The sequence below is a fragment of the Phyllostomus discolor genome, chromosome 8 (genome assembly GCF_004126475.2).
Source record: "Phyllostomus discolor isolate MPI-MPIP mPhyDis1 chromosome 8, mPhyDis1.pri.v3, whole genome shotgun sequence".
Classification (NCBI taxonomy): Eukaryota; Metazoa; Chordata; class Mammalia; order Chiroptera; family Phyllostomidae; genus Phyllostomus; species Phyllostomus discolor.
In genome coordinates, this window is record NC_040910.2 from 109,153,192 (window position 1) to 109,174,305 (window position 21,114).

A 21,114-nucleotide genomic window follows, 5' to 3' on the forward strand; every position below is an offset into this window, starting at 1 on the left:
AGAGATTTTGAGAGTTTCTTTTCCTGTGCTGGAACCCTGGGTTGCATGGTCTGTCTCCCTCCCCTGTTGTTCCTGTGGATTTATCTGCCCGCACACGTGGGACTGCCTGCTTAGCGAGCCATCTTGGCTGACCGGTCCTCCCGCCACACCAGCCACGCCAAGCCACGCCTCTGCCTTGCCGCTCAGCCTCTCCACCCAGCTGCCTGTCTCTGCCCCTCCTACTGGTCTGGATAAATGTTTCTTCTTTAACTCCTTGATTGCTGGACTTCCATACAGTTTGATTATCTGGCAGTTCTGGTTGTTTTTTGTTTTTAAATTGTGGTGGTCCTTATTTTCTTGTGTGAGGAGGCAAAAGGTATGTACCTACACCTCCATCCTGGCCAGCTGCATGTTTTTAAAAGCATGCTGAAAGATTGAGACCTTGGTTCCAGTGACTTTTTTCTTTTCATAATGCAAAAAGCTTTGATTGCCAGGCATCCACTTCAAAGATGACTGTCCTGAATAAACACTTTGCCGGCCACCGCCCCTTACTGCAACTTCTTTGTTTTACACATCTTTGTTGATTCCATCATTGACCATTTGGGCCACTGTTTTAAAATTGTTTGTCCTTGCCCTTTAAATTCTCACTCTTGTATTTTAAATTCACCAATGAAGAGTAAGCCCGCGAAACCCTAGGCTCCACCCTCAGCCTGGACAAAAGCAGGAGCCCTGGCAGGCGCACTTTCTTTTTCTCCCTCGCCACAACCTCACTGTGTAATCTGAAGTGTGCTGTGTAACTTCCAGTTCCTGTAAGTAATAAACCTTTATGTTTTTCAGTTACGTGATGAGCATTCCTAAGGGTGTCTTACAGTCATAATAAGAACCACAAGTGGCAGGCCCAACCACAACATCGCTTATGGACAAGATAAAATGCTGGTTCGTGGCATCTGAAGCTCAATTCCCTCCAGTGCACATCTGTCCTCAGAGTTAAGAATAATTGCTAAAGCCGTACTGCAATAATTCTTGAGGTGTACAAGGATGGGCACGTGGAAGAAACCACACAGGAGCTCAAGGGCCTGTGGCTGGTGTGGGTTCTGAAGGGAAGTTGCAGATCAAAGTGGTAAACAGAAGAAACTTAGAACAGCAACAACATTAGCCACCAAGTCAACGACAGGAGACCCCGTAGAAATTTCAGCTATAACTGTCGGGATTACAGAGGCTACTAGAAAAAATAAGGAAGTCAGTGAGCTGTACAGCTTAATTCTCTATCTGGCTCGCATTCCCTCCCCCCCTCTCACTGCATTACATATTTCTTGAGTAATTCAGGCTTACGGTGCAAAATAAATTCCTTCCTCCCAGTTCACCTCCTTCCTTTCCAGTTCCACTCCCCAGAAAGTGATCCTAATTTGGTGCTTATCTAGATCAGCTTTTCTGTAGCCTTGTTCTCCAAGGATTTGAACGTACCCCCTGTGAAATACAGTTTCTTTAGAGTCAAACCAAAATTAACTAGCCTTTTGCCTACTTATTAAAATGCCAAGTTTTTATTGATAGACAGGAAACCGTTTTTTCTCTTCTTTTTCTTCTTGAGGCCAGAAGGGGAGACATTAAGAGGCAAGAGCATTTTAATTTATTCTTCTGGGAAATCAAACCTACAGACAGGAACATATCTCAGTTTTCACAGAAACCAACTTAAAAAGGTAAACAGTGTAGGTCTGCTTTTCAGGCAAACCGAAACCTGGCATTCCTTGCAGCTCACTTTTCTCCAGGGGGCTCAGGTTTCAGAGCCGGTTCTTCCTTCGGAAGGTCACCACATCCTTCCATCAAAGCTGCTGACCCCGGGACAGAACTTGACTCCAGGAGTTTTAACATCCCAACCCTGAAAAATCTTCTAACGCCCAAGGTGAGTACAGGCTGTCCAGAAAGACGCCAAGCCTTGCCTGTTCAACAGAAAAGATGGTTTGAGAACGAGATTAAAAAAACCTCTAAGATGGAAATCCACCCTGTGACCCTTGCAGATATATCTTGTCTGTATGTTTGTCAGGAGGTGGAGGTGGATGCAAATGGCCACCCGTTTCTTAAGTGAAAGAGACAGAACTGTTCTGTAGATGGGACTCACCTTCTCGCTCAGGCCAGCAACTCGAGACTCCAGCCCAGGAGACCTGGCCGAGTTCTGAGACAGATATGGTGTGCTGGGGTTGCAGGGGAGACTTATCAAAGCTCTGGGGAATACACTTTCAAATGGGACAGGGAGGAGCTAGGGTTTTGGCGGGAAGAGATGACTGTTTGAGTATTTCGTCGGTTTGCTTTTCATAGTATATTTCACTTTCATAAATATTTATTTCACAAGTAATTTCATTTTCAGGAGAAATTTAAGATATATTGATTGGGAAGCTCTGACCCAGGTGCATTTCCCATATTATTTTTGTAAAGTGTCAAAAGTACATGTGGTTATTTTGTACCAACATTAATTAAAAGCACTGCAAAGTGCTTTTAAACAAATTGCTTCTTCAAATCCTTTTGGCAATAGGGCACCGATGAATAGATAACTATGAATAATACTTCCACAGGTGCAGAGCTGGGAAATACCTGCCATTCTAGACCAGGAAATCAATCCTATGTAACAACAAATATTTATTTCACTAGACACAGGCAGCACCTACATGCATCCGGGATATTTTCCATAGACATCAAGTGGTGTACTCACGTTTACAACATGAATGTTTGTATTACTTCAGCCATAAATGTAAGATTATTATTTAGCCCCAAATTAAATAAACTATTTCCATATTATGTGTGAGCAACGACCTATTACAGACCATAATTACAGCAATGAGGTGGGGTGAGGAAGAAACAAATCAGAGGAGGTCATCTAGCCCCAATTCTAATTCTGAGGGCGCCATAACTTCATCTGTGTGCAACACAGGACAGCATAATGCGTGGGGCAGGCGGAGCCAGGTTCAAGGATGCGTCTGTTGTTTGTTTGTGGATCGTAACTTTCTCAGAGGTCTGGGGGATCAAAACCCCATCTCCCTACTCTGTCCCTTCCCTTGGGCCCACACGCAGAGGCTCTGCTCCCCATGCCCCGGACCGCTCCGCGCCCCATCCCCAAAGCAGTGCACGCGCCCCTGCAGACACAGACACACACAGGCTCGGCCCCAGGTGCCCACGCCAGTCCTGTGGCTCCGACGCTGTTCTGCGGGAGCCTTGCTGGCCAAGGCTGTGCGGAGCCGAGCGTTGCCGACGTTGGAAGACGTCGGGGAAGTCTCGGTTGCTGGTGGGGAACGACGAGCCCCAAGATCCCCGGGACGGGGCGACGGGGCGACGGGGCGGAGGGCGTACGGCCAAGACCCGCAGCGAGCCGCTGGAAGTCGCGGAGCTGCAGCACTGGGCGCAGAAGGCGCAGAGCGCAGGCGCAGACCTGTCAGGGCCGCAGTGCAGTGCGCAGGCGCGACGTCAGAGGAGCCGCGCGGTGGGAGAAGGGAGCAGGGCCTGCGCGTTGAGACTGTTGTTGCTGCAAGGCTTTCTCAAGTGAAAACATCTTCCTGTTACTAGTCTTAAATTACGCCTCTCTGGAATAATTTGTAAACATCATCAACCACGTTTGTGAATTTATTGAGATAATTTGACTTCCTGTTAATCGCTCGTGTCCTATTTTGTATTAGTCATGGTTTTTCTTGTATGCATAATCTTTTATTCTGGGATAAACCCAGTTTGGATTTGTGGTGTGTGTGTGTGTGAGCGGCGCACGTGTGTGTTTAATAGCAGCAATAATAAAAATCTTAAGTACAAAAATAATATGACAAACACTTCTTTTTCCCCCCATTACCTCAAATTGACAACTGCTGGCATTTTGTCATACTTAAAGCCCTTTTAAAATTCAATAAATAAAATATTGTAGATAAATTTGAAGTTTTCTTTATCTTCCATCTACGGTTCCATTTTTTTCTCACAAACACCCAAAATACTAAGTTTATTGTATATCTTTACAGTATTTTTTGCATATACAGTTTTACGTATGCATCCCCAGGAATAATGTGTACCTCGGGTGTGTGTGCATACTTAGCTTATTTAACTAGTATAAATCTATATGTACACTTCCACATCTTGACTTTTTAATTCTACGTTTTGCTTCTGATATCTGTCACTATGTGTGTTAGTTTATTCCCTTACATTGGTTTATAATATTCCTTTTAATAAATGGTACAACTTTTCCCCCCACTGCTTCATTGATGGACAGTTGGGCTATTCCCAAAACTCGGTGTTGCGAACAGTGCTGAAATTCTCCTGTACACATTAGTTCTGTCTTCCATCTGTCGAACACCGTGTTGTTTGCTTGCAAGTCTTGGTGATGACGAGCGAAACTACTAGAAACAATTCATGTGCAGTTTTTTGTGTGGACGTAAGTATTCAACTAATTTAAGTAAATCCAAAAAGCACAGTTACTGGATTATGTTGTTACAACGTGTTTAATTTTGTAAGAAACTGATAACTGTCATCCTGGCTGGTGTGGCTCAGTGGACTGAGTGCCGGCCTATGAAGCAAAGGGTCGCTGTTTGGCTTCCCAGTCACGGCACATGCCTGGTTGCAGACCAGGTCTCCAGTAGGGGGCGCACTAGAGGCAACCACACATCTATATTTCTCTCCCTCTATTTCTCCCTCCCTTCCCTTCTCTCTAAAAATAAATATTTTTTTAAAAAAGAAGTACCATTGATTTTTGTATGTTGATTTTGTATCCTGAGACTCCACTAACTCATTCATTAGTCCAAGGAATCCTTGGAATTTTCTAGGTTTACCATTATATCATCTGTAAATAGGGACAGTTTCATTTTCCCTTTGTGTTGTCTTTCTAATATGTTATGGTCTCTTTTGTCATATAGGAATTAAAAAATTTTTATCGAGGTAACCTCTGTTTTCATTATGGATGATATATATTTTTAAGATTTTATTTATTTTTAGAGAGAAGGGAAGAAAGGGAGAAAGAGAGGAAGACACCATTGATTGGTGGAGGACCCCATCTAGGGACCTGGCCCGCAACCCAGGAATGTGCCCTGACCAGGAGCAGAACTGGTGACCCTTCAGCTCACAGGCCAGTGCTCAATCTACTGAGCTACCCCAGCCAGGGCTATGGTTGATAATTTTCCATCTTGTTCAAGATAGAAAGTTTTTTATCTTTCCTGGATTTCAAGATGTTTTTGATGTGTTAAGGTCTGGCAACATTTTATATATGACATTTGCATATGTGCTCTTAGAAATTGACCCATCCATTTTTTTTTTTTTTTGGCTTTTGTTGTCAAATGCGTTGTGTAAAATGAATGCCATAACCAATGTCAGGAAGATTGTGCTAGAATTGTGCTTTATACTATCAAAAAGTCCAGAAAATGTTTGTGTCTTCTGACCTCTACTCCTAAGAATCTTAGTAATTGAAGAAACTAGTTTGCATGATGATTAAGAACCTAGGTTTTGATAAGGAACTTTAAAGATTTTATTTATTTATTTTTAGAGAGAGAGAAAGGGAGGGGGGAAGAGAAGGAGAGATCCATCAAGGTGTGGTTGCCTCTTGTACATCCCCTGCTAAGGACCTGGCCTGCAACCCAGGCATGTACCCAGACTGGGAATCAAACTGGCGACCCTTTGATTAGCAGCCGGAACTCAATCCACTGAGCCACACCAGCCAGGCTGATAAGCAACTTTACACTTTAGAACTGGATCTCACTGACTGCAAAGCATCATCCACGTGATCCTAAGCACGTTCACCAGCCTCAGTTTGCTCCTTGGTAACACGAAGATAATCGTGTTTGTTGTGGGGAGGTAGTGAGATAATGTATGTACACTTTTTGGGACAGTGCTTAGCTCCGTAATGTAAGTTATTTCAGCCCTACGGAAAGGCACAAACACATCCTTCCTACCATCCTCCCAGTTTTTACCTGGACTTACCTTATCTAGCCTTCTTGTATCAAAACTTTTGACCCCAGATCTTGATAGGGATTTCTGCCTGTGGCCATGCATGCTTTGGCATGTATATATATACTGGTTCTCACCCCACAGTTAAGTCTTATTTCTCTCTTTTACGTTTGGCTTATCTTGTTTTTTAAAATACTATTTTTTAACAGAAGTTTTAGGCTCACAGCAAAATTGAGAGGAAGGTACAGAGATCTGTTCTTGCTGCTCCTGTAACCAACATCCCCTGCCAAATGAGGGGCGAGTTTGTTACAATTCATGAACCTGCATTGGTGTGTTGTGATCATCCAAAGCCCACAGTTTACATGTGGTTCATTCCGGGTGTTGCACATTCGATGGGTCTGGGCAAATGTATAATGACATGCATCCATGATGATACAATCGGCTAAATATCTTCTGTACTCTGCCTATTAACCCCTCCCTGCCCCAACCCTTGGCAACCACTGATTTTTTTTATACTGTCTCCATAGTTTTATCTTCTCCAGAATGTCATACAGTTGGAATCGTACAGTATGTAGCCTTATTAGATTGGCTCCTTTCACTTAGCCATGTGCCTTTAAGTTTTCTCCAGTGAGCCCAGCAGAGCCATGTACTTTGTAAAATTTTCTCTGATAATTGTCTAGTTGTTTTACTCTGGAATTGATTTATTTGAGTTCTTAATGTTTTAATTAAACCACTTTGCTTTTTTGCCTGTATTTTAAAAACAATTCATGTGTGTTTTTAAAACTCTTACCATGTATTTCAGTAGAACAAAATCTTCTTAGTGTTTTAGAAGAAAAAGTCTACCAGAGTTTCCCATCTATTGATTATCTTTCAAATCTTAAAAGAACAGATTGGGAACTCTCAGAGTCTGTATGCCAAACAAAATGACCCAGACTTTTAAAAAATTTTTATTGATGATTTTAGAAAGAAACATTATCTTGTTGTCCACCCTCCCATGCATTCATTGGTTGCTCCTTGCACGTGCCCTGACAGGGATCAAACCTGCAACCTTGGCGTGTCAGGGTGAAGCTCTAACCAGTTGAGCCACCTGACCAGGGCCAAGATACATCAGGCTTCATAGATACAGAGAGGAGTTGCCAATATGAAAATATTTATCCAAGGAAATGAATGAACATGCAGCACTTGAGAGCAAAGGTCCGAATGAATAAACATTAAAACTGAAGTTCAGATGTCTCTCAAATGGCTCTTGCACAAACAATTTGACAAGAAGACTTCAAATGTGATAAAATATAGAACAAGATCGTTGTAACTGTGAATTTTATCACAAGGAGCATATCAGACAAATGAGTAAGATTGTGAATGACCTGGCCTTCCAAATAGTTCACTGCTCAGAATTCTGTTCCCTTGACACACCTGCATCAACTACCCTTTTATTTGTTCAAAGCTCTTTTTAAATAATAAGGACACTAATGTCTTGTCTAAAAGTAGACACCAAACAAGCACAAACAAAAATAAAACTCTTAATCTTGTTAATTAATCAAATAATTGTTTCTTAATTTTCTGACTTCCTTCTGCCCTTACATTTTTATTCCTGTTATTCTCTGTTCCTTTGTGAGCTAGTTCTTTGTTAAGTTCCTTAACTTTTGAAGAAAACCACTATTTTTATTTTTCTCTCTTACCAATGTGGGAATTTAGTGCTACGGGTTTTCCTCTGTGTACTGTTTACACCACATCATGACCTGAACCAAAAATCTCCAACCGGCAGCCTCTTCGCGTCTCTCGCGGCACTTAGTGTGCTCACGATGGACACTCCCTGAGCATTTTGTGTGTTAATAAATCGAAGCATAAAATGTTTTGATCGAATTCTTTAGCCTATAATGAAGCAAAGGAGAAAAGTGACTGCAGGTGGCAACACAACCATAAGCCTCTCCTCACCGTGGTATGTTGAGTTTTACTGATTTGCTGAACCGCTTCCAAATGCAAGTCCTCTGAGGAGACCTGGAACCCACTGATCCTTCTTTCTCCCACTTATCAGCTCCGCCCCCTGCCCTATCCATCTTCAGTTCCCACCCCGTCCTAGGAATGTGTACAGTCCAGAGTTCAGCCACTGTCTTACCAATGCTCTAAGTTTACATCTCCTACTCTCCTTTTAAAGTTTTTAGAGGTAAAGATTTTTGTTTTTATGTTATAAATAATTTCACACTTAAAAAATACAAAAAAAAGCCCACAATAAAATTAACACAAATGTGTCCACCACCCAAATTTAATAGATGATGCCAGTTAAAAAAAACTTTATTATACCAGTAAGCAATATCACTACTCAGTTGCCTATGCCAAAACCCAGTTACTAAATTTTAATCCTTTCTCCTGACTTCTCTCCGGTCAATGCAGGTCATGTTACATAATTTTACTCCCCAAATGCCTCTCACATGTGCCCAGATCCCCTTCACCCCCACTGCCACTGCTGAGGCCCAGGGCTCCATCCTGTCTCACAGGGTGTGTTGCAGAACCCTTCCCACCACAACTGCTTCGTCCAACCACGCTTCCCCTCAGACAGGAGGCTCTGAGAGGCAGGGCTGTGCTGATCCTGGATCTGCCACTTAGCCTCCAGCCCCAGCACTTAGCAGAATTCAGTAAATGTTTTCGAATGAATTAATGAATGCCATTTTACGTGCTACATAATTTACTTCTTTGTCAACATGATAGATGTGGTTTAATGGTTCTGTTGCAGAATGAACATGGAGAAACATAATTCATCTTTGGTGGTGGAACCATCTTACGCAGATCTGGTCATCAACGCAGGAAAAGTAACTTTTGGTGAAGGGAACAGAAACAAGCTGCAGAAATCTCAGAGAGACCAGGAGAAGGAGAAAGTGTCACAGGCTGCCTGTGCTTTATTAAATTCGGGAGGGGGAGTGGTTCTGATGGAAATGGCAAACAGCGATGAACATCCTGTGGAGCTGGGGCTGGATTTAGAAAAGGCTTTGAGAACACTTATTCAGTCTTCAGATTTGCAGGCTTTCTTTGAGACCAAGCAAGAAGGGAGGCGCTTTTACCTTTTTGTTAAATCTTGGAGACCTGGCCCTTCCTCTGAAGAGGACTCCATCAAGCCCCGCATTTGCAGCCTGGCTACTTCATTATACTGTAGATCTGGCACCTCTAGGCTTTCCATGGAACCAGGAGAGGCGTTTAATTTCCTAAAAAACAAGAAAAGAAATGCAAAACTTTTGAGGTATGAACCTTCTAACAAAATTCTCAGGGAGTCAAAGCAAAACTTCCATAACTTGAATCCTGCTGAACAAACCTTCCAAAGAGACCAGCTTCAACATCATGAAATCCTGCCTTTTCCCGAGTCTCACTATGTAGAGTTCAAACAGTTCTCTACAAAACACATCCAAGAATACATTAAAAACATAATTCCGGAGTACATCCCTGCATTTGCAAACACTGGAGGTGGCTATCTTTTTATTGGAGTGGATGATAAGAGCAAGCAAGTTCTGGGATGTGCTGAAGAAAACTTTGACTGTAACTCTTTGAGAAAGGAAATAGAGGATGCAATAAGCAAATTACCTTGTGTCCATTTTTGCCAATCCCAACGCCAGATACCTTTCACACTCAAATTCTTGGATGTGTTTCGGAAAGGACAGTTATACGGCTATGTGTGTGCCATCAGAGTGCAGCCGTTCTGTTGTGCAGTGTTCTCGGAAGCTCCGAAATCATGGCTGGTGAAAGGCGGGCAAGTCTGCAGACTGACCACTGAGGAGTGGGTACACATGGTGATGGACGCAGACCCAGGTAAGAGGACAAAGTAACTCCCTCCTGTCCTTTTCCTACCTCTAGTACCTTCAGATCAGACAGGTCGTTCTTTGTTTCCTGTGACTTTGAACTTCTCACACCCACTGAATTCTGTGTTTTTTGAATCTCCAAGAATCCTGCTTTCCATACACAATAAAGTTTTGTTGGGTCATTAGAAGCCCAAATCAGTGTCTTATAATAGGTAATTATTTTTTCACATCAGAAGACGAAAAGAAAAATTTGGGGGAATGGTTGCCTTGTAGTAGCTCTTACTGCTTCGGGAGTCATTTAGTAAAATTTCGCCCAAACTGAGGAGCTCAGTTGGTTAGAGTGGGGTCCCAGCCCACCGAGGCTCCAGGTACGATCCCTGCTCACGGTACATACAAGAATCAACGAATGAATGCATAAATAAGCGAAACCACAAATCTCTAAGCATCAATAAATAAAATTTTAAAATAAAATTTCAGAAATTATACGAGCCAGTTGTTAAACATGGTCCTTATCAAAAATTGTTATATAAACTCACAATTATATTAAAAACAAGTGTAATAAATACAAACTCACTACTGCCTAATTTTTTACTACATTTTAATACTCTCTTTGCTTGTGAGGTTATTTGCATCTGTTTTATCTGTCTGGGGGAAATACTATAAAATGCTGTGCTACTGTGCATTTCTTCCCAACTCCACATTTAGCAATATCACATCGGTAGCTTGAAATTGTCCATGGCGGGAATATTTGCACCACAGAAATTAACTACATGTACATGCGTGTTTACTAAAAGAATGTGCTACATACCAAAAAAAGAAGTAGAAACAAAATGCTATCTAGACGTAGAGAGTGAAGAATTATATTGAATGGGAAGTGCATTCAAACTTCCAAATGATGTCTCCTCATTGTTGGGTTTTGGCAACCCCCATCTGCAGTAAACACACTTGTCTCCACAAGGTGAATGGGGCGTTGCCTTCCCGTCATCTCTCAAGTCACACCACCCAGACAGCCATAGAACACACCTCCTGCTGAGGTCTTTCAGTCATGAAAAGATGAACTAACATGCCAGGATAACATGTTTTCTCTCTTTTCTTGAGATCTTGTACGCTTGGCCAAAGACTTTGAATCTCAGCTGAGTCTGTCTAGCGGGCCTCCCCTCAGCAGACCAGTGTACTCCAAGAAAGGCCTGGAACATAAGGAGGATCTCCAGCGACTTTTATTTCCAGGTAGCAATTATGGTTTGCCTACTTGACACCAGCCAGTTTCTATGCCGGGGTAAGGGGAGGTAAATGGTGATGCTTGTGTTTGAAAATCCAGAAAATGACTCTTACTGGTGTGACTCAGTGGGTTGGGCATTGTCCTGAGTTTTGAAAAGTGGCCAGTTTGATTCCCAGTCAGGGCACATGTCTGGATTGATGGGCAGGTCCCTGGTGGGGGGCGTGTGAGAGGCAGCCAATTGATGTTTCTCTCACACATTGATGTTTCTCTCCCTCTCCTTTTCCCTTTTCTCCCTTCTGTTTAAAACTAAATTTTAAAATCTTTAAAAAAAATCCTGAAAGTATACCCTGCAAACCTGTGTGTACCAGATAACAATGCTACCAGTACAGTGGTGATGAATAACTAAGAAGTGATCCCTCACTGACCCCAGTGGCTGAGGCAGTACCACATATAGAATCCAGGACTATTAATGCCCTCAAAGACTTTGGTCTTCGAATTCTCAAAATACACTGATCATAGATATTTCTGGTTATTTTAAAATGTACATATACCTGCCCTGGGTGGTGTGACTCAATAGATTGAGTGCCGGCCTGGGACCCCAAAGGTCCCCAGCTGGATTCCCCATCAGGGCACATGCCTGGGTTGTGGGCCAGGTCCCCATTTGGGGGCGTGTGAGAGACAGCCAATCCATGTATCTCTCACACATTGATGTTTCTCTCTCTCTCTCTCTTCCTCTCTCTCTAAAAATAATAAATAAAGTCTTTAAGCAAAACAAAGGCTGAAATATATTTTTAAAATGCACATACACCTGATTACTCATTCCAGACTTAATAAATTAGAATATGGAAGAGTATCTCATTATGTGCATTTTTATCAAGCTTACTCACATGATTTTGATGTTCATCCAGATTGGATACTATAGTTGAACTAGAGGAATACTCTGCAGCAAGAGCAAAAAAATTCCCCGCCTCTGCCATATTCTCCAGAGGAGTGCCTGTTATAAATACTAAAAAGAATAAAGATTTATATCAAGATGTAACACTAAATAAAATGAACTCATTTCGGGCTTAGTAAAAACAATGGTGTCTGACAGCACGAACTTCTGTTTCAGAACCAGGGACAGTGCCTGTTTAGACCCCTCCAGTGTGAGTTTATTCCTGTGTCACATGATTGTTCCTTGCTCCCGAGTGACAGAGGGACACTCTTGGGATGGGTGCAGTCTCACCTTGATCTGTGAGTGATGCCAGGGTTTTGCTTCTAGAGAGGTAGCTCAGGGCCTAACCAACCTCAGGGCCTCCCAGTCGGGGACTACAGGAGATTCTGTGGTAACAAATGGTTTAACGTGGCTCCACCCTCTCTGCAAGTATTCAATGAGCACCTTCTTCCTGGGAGGGTTCCCTCTACCTCCATCAATGGAAACTGTCCAGAGAAAATTTGATATTCAAATATTTTGAGAGTAGGAAGGGGAACAGAAGTAAACATTTTCCAAGCAGCTACAATGAGCCAGGTATTTTATGCTATCTTCTTTATTCTTCACCATAGGAAATATGGTATTTGTTTGTTTGTTTGTTTGTTTTACAGATGAGGGAACAGACTCTTAGACAAACAAAGGAATTTCCCAAGGTCATAAACATAATGAGCTCATAGGTTTAGAGACAGTGTGCCAGGTTTTCAAAACTTCTTTCCCTTTATTATAAAAGAATATTTACAAAAGAACATATATGAAAAAGTGTTAATTTATCATAAGATTAATTACAATTGAGTGTAAGTATAAGAATTCTTTTTTATTAATTATAATGAATCATAAAATAAATATGATATTGACCTCAAATTTATAATTCCCTCCATATCTAGTGCCATCAGAAGGTTTGCAATATAAACCTGAATCCCTGTGGCAGGAACTATCCTCAGAGCATGAAGGTCTGGAGGAGTTAATAAACGAGGAAATGCATCCTTTCTCCCCGGGCATTTTGATCCTTTCTAGAAGCTGGGCTGTGGACCTGAACTTGCCAGAGAAGCCAGGAGTCATCTGTGACGCTCTGCTGGTAACACAGAACAGCGCCCCCATTCTCTATACCGTTCTCAGGCAGCAGGATGCAGGCGGGCAGCGGTACTGCAACCACACAGCCTCTACTTTGAAGCAGAAGCTGGTGAACACAGGCGGCTACACCGGGAAGCTGTGTGTCATGCCCAGGGTCCTCCAGCTGAGTCCTGACAGCGATGCAGAGCCCTGTGAAGGGTCAGGCTCTCTGACTGACTACCCGGAGTCCTATAACCTTGCAGACACCCAGCAAATGGAAACCTTGCTGCACTCCCTGGTGATTGTCTTACTGGGCTTCAAGTCTTTCCTGAGTGACCAGGTCGGCTGTGAGATCTTAAATCTGCTCACAGCCCAACAGTATGAGATCATTTCGAAAAACCTTCACAATACCACAAAATTCTTTATCCATGGTTTACCCGGCACGGGGAAGACCATCATAGCCATGAAGATTATGGAGAAGATCAAGAATGTGTTTGGTTGTGAGGAAGATGAAATTCTCTATGTCTGTGAGAACCAGCCTTTGAGGGACTTTATCTGGTAAGCAGTTGGATCTTGTTGTCAGCAAATGAGGTTCAGTCTGAATTCATTCCTTACCTCCCTCTAGTCAAATCATGTTGCTCCTTGAGAGTAGGATGGTAAAGTGATGATATATAACCACACTCCTGTGTACACAGGAGTATGATAGAGTAACTTTCCTCCTTTATATACTTGAAGAAAATCTGAGTGTGTCATTTTAATTTTTTAACTGTTCATATATGATTTTTTATTTTTTCAATTTTAATTTTTACAGTAATAAAAAGATCTGCCACCCAGTGACCCGGAAAACCTTCATGAGTACTGACTTCAAAAAGATTAAACACATCATCATGGATGAAGCTCAGAATTTCCGAGCTGAAGATGGGGACTGGTATAAGAAGGCAGAAACCATCACTGAGAAAGGAAAGGGTCATCCAGGAATTCTCTGGATCTTTCTAGACTACTTTCAGACCAGTCACATGGTTGACAGTGGCCTCCCCCGTCTCAAACACCAGGATACAAAAGAAGAGCTCACTAGAATGGTCCGCAATGCAGATCAAATAGTCAACTACTTACAGGAAAGAATGCACAAGGTCAGAGAAAATCCACCACCTAACATCCCTCCTAAGTCCCTAAAGATACTCCATGAAGCTGAATGGGCTCAAGGTGTTCCAGGCGAGTGTAAGATTACAACGTACTTGAACTTGGATCAAGTGGTGGCTTATATAACCAAGAAATGCCAGTTTTTCTTGAAGCAAGGTTATTCCTGCAAAGATATTGCTGTGCTTTGCAGCACAGCAAGTGATATAGAAAAATATAAATCTAAGCTTCAAACAGCAATGAGTAAGAGAGAAAGTTCTGAGTCCAATGAGGGATCTCATCTGTTTGAACAGTTCGAAAATGCATCAGATGTCACAGGCAATCACATCGTGTTGGACAGTGTCCGTCGATTTTCAGGCCTGGAAAGAAACATTGTGTTTGGGGTCAATCCACGGGCAGCTGAGCCAGCTGTTTTCAACAATCTTCTGCTCTGCCTGGCTTCCAGGGCCAGGAAACATCTCTATATTCTGATGCTAAACTAAGAAGAGTTGGTGGTGAAAAAAAATATACCCTCTGTCATAGTTTCAGAAAAGGAATGATGTAGGGGACCATTCTGTGTGGTGTGGACCCAGCTCCCAGTGGAAAGCAAGGTCGGATGCACAGGACCCATGCCCACGGATAGGTTCTCCCATGCGGAATCAGGAGTGCAGTGTACCTAGGCCCCTTTGAGACTTGCTTTTGCTAAAACTCCCTCACCCTGAATTGCAGCAAACATCTACTGCAAAGTAACTTCCTAAAATCCATGCCAAACCTTCCAAGGACGAGTGTAACCAGTTCAACCACTTTTCCCTTTGCATTTGCAAATATCTGCAAATATCCGTCTGCAGTGATGTCATTACGGGCATCCTCTCCTTTGTCTTCTGTAAATGGTAGCCACCAAAAGGGAACCTGTGCATAGTTAATGAGGACCTTCATGTGATGTGCCCAGAAAGACAATAAAAGCTCATGGAAGGAGGGGCCAAGGCTTTTGGCTCCTCTTGACAGCGAAGCTGCCCACCCTTTTCCTCCACAGGATTCGGCAGTCCATGTGAATTTTTTTTGTCTCAGCTACAATGCTGTGAACCCCACGAGTTGGGGTCCAAGACAGAATGACCCATCTGCATCATACAAGCATTATTTGTAACAATTGACCCTTGTACAAAAATTGGCCTCAGACTTCCGGCCAAGATCAGGACGTAGGTAGACACACTGTGCCTCCCCGCACAACCAAAAGAAGGACAACGGCAATTTAAAAACAAAAAATAGTCGGTACTGACAGAAAATCGAACTGTATGGAAGCCCGACAACTAAGGAGTTAAAGAAGAAACATTCAACCAGACCGGTAGGAGGGGTGGAGACAGGCAGCCGGGCAGAGAGGGCTCCCAGCAAGGCGGCAGCAGGCAGACCGGGTGAGGCGGCGGATAGTGGAGGGGCCCAGTGCACAAGGTGGCTGGCAGACTAGGTGGTCCCACATTCGCGCACAGATAAACCAGGCAAAACTGGGGAGTGGAATGGACTGCGCAACCCGGGGCCCCAGCTCGGGGAAATAAAGCTTCAAACACCAGTTGAAAACACCTGAGGAGATTGAGGTGCCGGGAGAGACTCCCAGCCTCACAGAAGAGTTTGTTAGAAAGACCCACAGGGTCATAGAACATGCACAAACCCACCCACCTTGGAACCAGCACCAGAAGGGCCCAGTTTGCTTGGGGGAAGCAGCGACAGGGACTGAAATGAGAGAGAGAGCAGAGCAAGCACCAGAGTTCCCTCTCAGACACCGCCCCCACAGACAATGTCACAACCCAGGGACTGGGTTGCTCCACCCCTCATAGGTACCAGGCACAACAAGACAAAAACAAAAAATGGCCCAAACAAAAGAACAGATCAAAGCTCCAGAAAAAATACAACTAAGTGACAAAGAGATAGCCAACCTATCAGATGCATAGGTCAAAGCACTGGTAATCAGGATTTCACAGAATTGCTTGAATTTTGTCACAAATTAGATGAAGAAATGAAGGCTATGCTAAGTGAAATAAAGGAAAATGTACAGGGAACCAATAGTGACGGGAAGGAAGCTGGGACTCAAACAATGGAGTGCTGTACCAGGTGGAAGAAAGAAACATCCAACAGAAAAAAACGAAGAAACAAGAATTCAAAAAAGTGAGGAGAGGCTTAGGAACTTCCAGGACATCTTTAAACATTCCAACATCTGAATTATAGGGGTACCAGAAGGAGAAGAGGAGGAGCAACAAGTGGAAAACGTATTTGAACAAATCATAAAGGAGAACTTCCTAATCTGGCAAAGGAAATAGACTTCCAGGAAGTCCAGGAAGCTCAGAGAGTCCCAAAGAACTCGGGCTCAAGGAGGACACACCAAGGCACATCATAATTACATTCTCCAAGATTAAAATGAAGGAGAGAAACGGAGAAAACTGTACTTGAACAATGATTAACATTAAAAAAAGAAAAGAAAAGGAGAGAATCCTAGAAGCAGCAAGAAATAAGGAGACAGTTACCTACAAAGGAGTTCCCATCAGACTGTCAGCTGATTTCTCAAAAGACATCTTACAGGCAAGAAGGGGCTGGAAAGAAGTATTCCAAGTCATGAAAGGCAAGGACCTACATCCCAGATTGCTCTATCCAGCAAAGCTATCATTTAGAATGGAAGGGCAGATAAAATACTTCTCAGATAAGGTCAAGTTAAAGGAGTTCATCATCACTGAGCCATTATTATATAAAATATTAAAGGGACTCACCTAAGAAAAAGAAGATAAAAAACATGTACAGTAAAATGACAGCAAACTCACAATTATTAACAACCATACCTAAAACAAAAACAAAAAGAAACTAAGCAAACAACTAGAACAGGAACAGAACCACAGAAATGGAGATCACATGGAGGGTTAGCAACAGGGGAATGGGAGGAGGAGAGAGGGGGAAAAGGTACAGAGAATAAGTAGCATAGATGGTAGGTAGAAAATAGACAGGGGGAGGGTAAGAACAGTATGAGAAATGTAGAAGCTAAAGAACTTATGACACAAGGACATGAACTAAAGGGGCGGAATGTGGGTGGGGGAGTGTGCAAGGGGGAAAGAAGTGAAGGGGGGAAAGGGGACAACTGTAATTGCATGGTCAATAAAATATATTTTAAAAAAGTTATACAGACTTAGAGTAATGACTTAATGTCTTCATTAAAATACTAAAGTCCTTTAGAATACCCACAAATGCACACAGTCCTTCCTTCTCCCCTTTGCCCACTCCGAGGTACCGTATCTCAGGAGAAGGAGTAGAAGTCTGTGGTTCAGGCAGCCCTTTGGTTCCAGCACCATCCACTGTGTCGCTACCGCCATCTCCAGTTAATCCAGAGCCATCTGGCACCTTCTCCTGACCCACCAGCAAAAGTCCTTTCTCCCCTTTTCTTAGTGCAATGTCTCTCTTGCTGCCTAAGCCACATGGCCAAACGGGGCCATGGGGCAGACTCAAGCCCCAAGTCCTGACCCCCTCCGGGTTCACCCAAGCAGGCCGCACCGTGGGCGGAGTCTAAGTTCGAATCCAGTCTTCTCTCCGGGCGTGTTGTGGAAGTCAGAGCCGCAGCCGCCAAAGAGCGGTGGTGGAATTCTCCTTTCCCTCATTTCGGGGCGGCCTGGCTTCGTCCTGGGGAGGGGGTGGCCACCTGACAGGACCCCACAGCCCGTGAGGCTGGTGGTCCAGGTGGGAAAGGTCTGGGGGTCCTCCTGCGGCCGGCCCCCAGACCTCGGGGCCCTGCTAAACTCTGAACACGTTTTTTTTCTAACACTCTTGACTCATTTTGCTCAACTGCTGGTAAAAGAAAAAAAAAAAAGTCAAAGCAATGCTAGGCACCCAGAGGTAACCAGGGATGTCTGTCCTCCCTGATTCAGGGAGACACCCCCCCACCCTGCTCAGTGCAGGGAGCCAGTGCCAGGGGCACCACCCCACCCCGGAGTGTCTCTTGGGCGCGGGGGAATATAGGGACCGTTCCCGCGGCTCCAAACTGGAGGTCCGGGCGAGTTGGCCCCTACGCCAGGCTGCACAGGGCCTCAGCTTCTCTCCAGCCACCGTGAACTCGTCCGATCCCATCCTCCCGAGGGGAGTGGGAGGAAGAGAGCGCATCCTCCAGCAGCTCTGCGCTTCCTGAGCGACCTTCTCCCGCAGGGGAATCCGGGCCTTTCAGCTGGAGGTTGAAGAGCAACTTATATCGAAACTACAGACTGTGGGGTCTCGGGGGGGCGGGGAGCAGAGCGGGGCTGTGTACTGATTGGTGGGTTGGGGCAGAAGTCTCCCCCTGCCTGGGGCCAGAGAGCGCTGAGCAGGGCACCAGGAGCCAGAGCAGAGTTCAAGGGCGTCTAAAGCAGGGGCTGTACAATCAGTACAAATGTTTGGGTGAGTCCTGGGCAGGGGGCGTCCATCTGTTATTACTGCAATTGCATGGGATTCATTAGGGGGGCGTTAACATTTACATAGTGTGTCTTTATAACTTTCCTTTCGTTTTTTGTGTCCATATATTTAATGTGCATTCCCTTTAAATGGAATCCATTTGAGGTTTTTAATACGTGTCCCGTGCTCTACTGCCAGTCAAGGTAAAACGTATAAATACGTTCCCGCATACAATGTGTTCAGATGCCATTTATTTATTTATAGAGAGAGGTGAAGGGAGGGAGAAAGAGAGGGAGGGAAACATCAGTCAGGTGCCTTTTGCAGGCCCGCGACCAGGGAGCTGGCGGGCAACCCAGGCCGGTGCCCTGACTGGGAATAGAACCGGTGATGCTGCCACACCCCCGGAGCCTCACCAGTCGGGGTCGTTCCAGTTCTAACATCGGTTTGTTCTTTTCCGTCATTGGGTGTCCGCCCAGTCTTTTAACTGGGGCGCGGAGTCCATTTCCGTCTGGTGTGATTACTGAGGTGGTTGGGTTTATGCTCATATAAGACGTATCCTTTGATTTTTGTTTTCCAGTTGGCCTGTGTATGTGTATTTTGTGTTCCACTTTCCCTCCTCCTTCTGCACTAGTCAAGTCTTGATAAATGTGCCATTCCCTCACTTGCATGTTAGTTCATTTTTTGCCAGTCGTATAAGGGTTACATTAGGAGTTAGGACATGCATTTTTGGCCTACTGCATTCTAATGTGGTTTATTACCTTTACCACGTCCCCAGGTATGCTAGGGATTTACATTCCTTTGCCCCTTTCTGCCTTTTTTTTTTTTTTTGCTGTTGTTGTTACTTATTTAATAATTGAACAAACATACTGTTAATCGCTAAGAGCCCTTTTTGTTTTATACAGCAACAGGCATTAATACTCACCCACATACTTACCTTTTCAGAAGGTTGAAATTATTTAAAAATTAAGTAACTAATAAGACTCGGTTCAGGCATCACCTCATTCAGGGATAAATCTCACCTCCCCTGGCCCCAGCCTGTGCGTCTCCTTGGTGCCCTGGGTCCCTGCATTGTCCTTTCCTTTCACTTCACAGAATCACAATTGTCCTCTTGTCTCTGAGTATGGTGGTCAGTGATGAGCTCCTAGTGACCCAATGCTGTCCTCCATAGAGGAAGTCAAGGCGTCATGTGTGACCCTTGCCCAGCTTCTCAGAACACCCTCCCAGTTCTCTCCACAAGCAGTTGACAAATTACAGACCTTGGGGCAAACCCAGCCCACTCCCCGTTTCAATTCAGTTGAAAAAATCTGAAGCAGAGTGATGTGTTGTGACACGGAAAATCAGATAATATTTACATTTCGTTGTCCTCCCTGCGGAGTCTTTTGGAAGGCAGCCACGTGGTGCATTTGTGCACTGTCCTGTGGCTGGTTTTGTGCTGCGCGGGCAGAGCTGCGCACTCACAGCAGAGACCCCGCCTGACAGAGTCCGCCACGGTCACGCTCTGGCCTCTCGGTGAAAATGTGTGCGGGCCCCTGACCCACAGTCCGCCGGGCGCACGGGCCACCCCGCGAGCGCCGCCCTTCCGTCACAGCAGGAGCTGGTGCAGCGGGAGCCGGGGCTGCACACGTCCAGTCCGTCGGCGTGGTCTGCCCCTCCCCCCCAGCAATGACAGGGCCGCACAGTCCGTGAGCACGCAGGCTCGCCAAGGAGGTATCCCCAGACGGAAAGCGTTACAAACACCCGGAAAGCGAAGCTTTGTTGCGGTCTCTATATTAACTTTTTTTCTTTTTGGCCTGGTGTATTCTGATGTGAACAGCTGAGGTCTGAAGCGCGAGCCTACTCAGGTAACAACGTCAGCTGATTTTAAAGAACCGTGGTGACAGCAGAACGTGTTTGCAACCTGCCTGAAACAGGGAGACCATCAGGAGCGTTCCCCGGGGAGAGAGTCGGGGGAGGGCTTCTCCCTCCGTGAGGAAGGGCCTCTGCAGAAGTGGGTGATGCGGGTCCTGGGCCCGGTGCCGGCGGGGCGGGGCGATGCTACAGCGTCTATGTGCAGGGCAGTTTGATGGTTGAATCTGCTTTCTTTATTCTATTAGAAAAACCTGCCCTGGTGCTTTACATTTTTTTTTAGTTTTTGTTTGTTTGTTTGTTTGTTTTTAGATTATTTATTTATTTATTTTTAGAGAGGGAAGGGAGGGAGGGAGAGAGAGAGAGAGAAAGAGAGAGAGAGAGAGAGAGAGAGAGAGAGAGAGAGACATCAATCTGTGGTTGCTGGGGGCTGTGGCCTGCAACCCAGGCATGTATCCTGACTGGGAATCGAACCTGCGATGATTTGGTTCCCAGCCCGCGCTCAATCCACTGAGCTATGCCAGCCAGGTGCCTTATATTTTTTTAAAAAATTTATTTATTTATTTTTAGAGCGAGGGGAAGGGAGGGAGAAAGAGAGGTAAAGAAACACCAACTTGTGGTTGCCTCTAGTGCACCCCCTACTGGGGACCTGGCCTGCAACCCAGGTATGTGCCCTGACTGGGAATCGAACTGGCGACCCTTTGGTTCCCAGGCCCCCGCTCACTCCACTGGGCCACACCAGCTAGGCCTGTGCTTTACATTTTTAACAGCAAGGAAGACATCTTCCAGGCAATAGCCCAGGAAACCTTCACAAAAAAGCAACTTTGAGAAGAGGCAACATGTGGTCATTGGCAAAG

The 21,114-nt window shown here is 44.6% G+C and overlaps 1 protein-coding gene and 1 long non-coding RNA gene across 2 annotated transcripts in view; both read left to right on the forward strand.

Annotated features, from left to right (window-relative positions):
• LOC114504243 overlaps window positions 1–15,302 on the forward strand; it is a 32,291-nt gene extending 16,989 nt beyond the window's left edge. Inside the window, exons 6-10 of the mRNA XM_028521992.2 lie at window positions 8,599–9,675; window positions 10,764–10,892; window positions 12,739–13,462; window positions 13,716–14,574; window positions 15,128–15,302. Coding sequence (XP_028377793.2) covers window positions 8,599–9,675; window positions 10,764–10,892; window positions 12,739–13,462; window positions 13,716–14,523 — 2,738 coding nt within the window. The 3' untranslated portion in view covers window positions 14,524–14,574; window positions 15,128–15,302. The remainder of the gene's footprint in view (window positions 1–8,598; window positions 9,676–10,763; window positions 10,893–12,738; window positions 13,463–13,715; window positions 14,575–15,127) is intronic.
• On the forward strand, window positions 380–2,713 carry LOC118502241. The gene is made up of 3 exons (XR_004904950.1): window positions 380–788; window positions 1,731–1,879; window positions 2,342–2,713. It is a non-coding gene; the product is annotated as an uncharacterized LOC118502241 (long non-coding RNA).
• Window positions 15,303–21,114: the final 5,812 nt, after the last annotated feature.